Raw genomic sequence first — 2,500 nt, forward strand, 5'->3', positions numbered from 1 at the left:
TGTCTATCACCGAATGCACCTGTGACGCATTCAGTATACAAAGAAATAGTTTCAGTGAATTTCAGGCATTCGGAATTCATTTACCAGGGGCTCATAAATCACGTTTAACAGGGTAATCTAGCTTGTGTGTTTATCTCAGCGTGGTTCTGTGCATTGTGCAAAAAGATACGACTGGAATTAATAGGCTCATTTGAACCTTGTACCTCTAATGAATATTCAAAGGCAATGTAACATATGTATTGAATAATTAGGTGCGTAATTAGGAAAATGTAGTTTATTCGTTGTACCACGATAAATTAATGATTTGGTTTACTGAGATTGTATATATATATATATATATATATATAATATATATATATATATATATATATATATAATATATAGTATGTATATATATTATATATATCATAAATATATATATATATATATATATATATATATATATATATATATATATATATATATATATATATATATATATATATATATATATATATATATATATATATATATGCACACACACACACACACACACACACACACACACACACACACACACACACACACACACACACACACACACACACACACAAATGTTTACACAAATCTATCACTTCCTATGTGGCATTCATTATATGTCTGTAAATTATCAAACTGATTATCAACTAATAAATAAGCAAATATACCACAAATACCACGTGGCTTTTCTACTACTGGTCTGTGTGCTTTTAGGACCCCACGTTGAAAGCCACAATAAAAAGATCCTCGAGAATGAATATCAAAATAACTTTGGGAAAAGTTTTATGGATTCCTGTAAAGAATCTTTGTTACATATTTATGAAAAGGGAACATATGTGGAGATAAATAGACTAATGGAATATATTATTGAATCTTTTTATTAATGGCAAGTGATAATTGAAAGGAAATGAATAGCTTGGGTATTAATTCAGAGGAGAGAGTAAGATAAAAAGGGAGAAAGAAAGCGTTAGAAATAGGTATATGTTTATCTGATCTTCTCATTGTTTTAAAGGTAAAGGATAAAAAAAAATGTCTCCGACTGAAGTAGTTTAGATATCTAGATCATTTAAATATTTAATCAAAATTTCCTTTCCTCTGAACTTAGTAGAATAAAAAAGATATATAGATAAATAATATATATATATATATATATATATATATATATATATATATATATATATATATATATATATATATATATTTAAACGTTGTGATCCACTCTGTTGCGTAAAAAAATAAACAAAAACAAACACATTGAAACAGAAACAGAAAAGTTTTTTTTTTCAACGTTTTCCATAACTTGTACAGATGTTTCCAGCCCTTTGACAAAAATGTCACCAACGACAACTGGCTTTCCCGAGCGGTTACTCATCCAGCACTTTTAGCTCTGAATTCTGTTTTGTTTACATTGGTCAGGATGGTGGGGAGGAAAATGTAGCCTAGTTTTATATAATGTTGAAAATGTAGTGTACAAAAGAGGTCAGTACGGGGACATTCGGTAAAGTTCTTGTACGATATATTGAACGATTATCAACTCTCAGAAATACAGATTTTCGAGGCAGAAGGGTTTGATATAACCAGGTGAATTATACCTTATCGTAATACTATAGTATTTCACCGTAATTCACTGCTGTATCGCTATTGCATTATTCAGCACACTAGAGTTTCCAGATATGTGCATACAGCTTTTGAAAATGTTCTCGCTTTGAAGGATGGGACCGAGAGAGGGAAAAGAGGGAGGGGGAAAGAGGAGAGGGGAAGGGGAGAGGAAGGACGGGGAGGGAGGGGGGAAGAGAGGGGGGGAAGGGAGAGGAGGAGGATGGGGGAAGGGAGAGGGGGAGAGGAGAAAGAGGAGAGGAAGGAGGGGGAGGAAAAGGAGGAAGGAGGGGAAAGGAGGAGGAGGAAGACGGGGGAAGGGAGAGGGAGGGGGAGAGGAAGAGGAGGGGGAGAGGAGGAGGAGGGGGAGAGGGGAAGGGAGAGCCTTTCACAGTGCCAAAAAAGTTTGATAACCACTGTGTTGAATCAATCTTGTTTTATTTTACAGCAGGACCGAAACAAAAGCACACAGGCTCATGCATACTCGCACAAAATACACTTTTAAAACGTTTCTCTATCTATCTATTTATTTATCTGTCTATACATACATATTTATATATAATATTATATATATTTCTCTATATCTATATCTATCTATCTATATGTACACACATATATATACACATATATGTGTATGTATATATATATCTGTATCTATATCTATCTATCTATCTACACACCCACCTACACACACACACACACACACACACACATAAATAACATATAATCAAATAATATAATATATATATATATATAGATATATATATATATATATATATATATATATATATATATATATATGTATATATATAATATCAAAAATATATATATACTAATATATATATATATATATATATATATATATATATAATATATATATATGTAT

The 2,500-nt window shown here is 31.4% G+C and overlaps 1 protein-coding gene across 1 annotated transcript in view; it reads left to right on the forward strand.

The window, feature by feature from the left end:
- LOC119577350 overlaps positions 1 to 2,500 on the forward strand; it is a 9,340-nt gene that overhangs the window by 1,909 nt on the left and 4,931 nt on the right. The window contains exons 4-6 of the mRNA XM_037925036.1: positions 112 to 227; positions 1,327 to 1,429; positions 1,560 to 1,584. Coding sequence (XP_037780964.1) covers positions 112 to 227; positions 1,327 to 1,429; positions 1,560 to 1,584 — 244 coding nt within the window. The remainder of the gene's footprint in view (positions 1 to 111; positions 228 to 1,326; positions 1,430 to 1,559; positions 1,585 to 2,500) is intronic.

The sequence above is a fragment of the Penaeus monodon genome, chromosome 1 (assembly GCF_015228065.2).
Source record: "Penaeus monodon isolate SGIC_2016 chromosome 1, NSTDA_Pmon_1, whole genome shotgun sequence".
NCBI classification, from domain to species: domain Eukaryota; kingdom Metazoa; phylum Arthropoda; class Malacostraca; order Decapoda; family Penaeidae; genus Penaeus; species Penaeus monodon.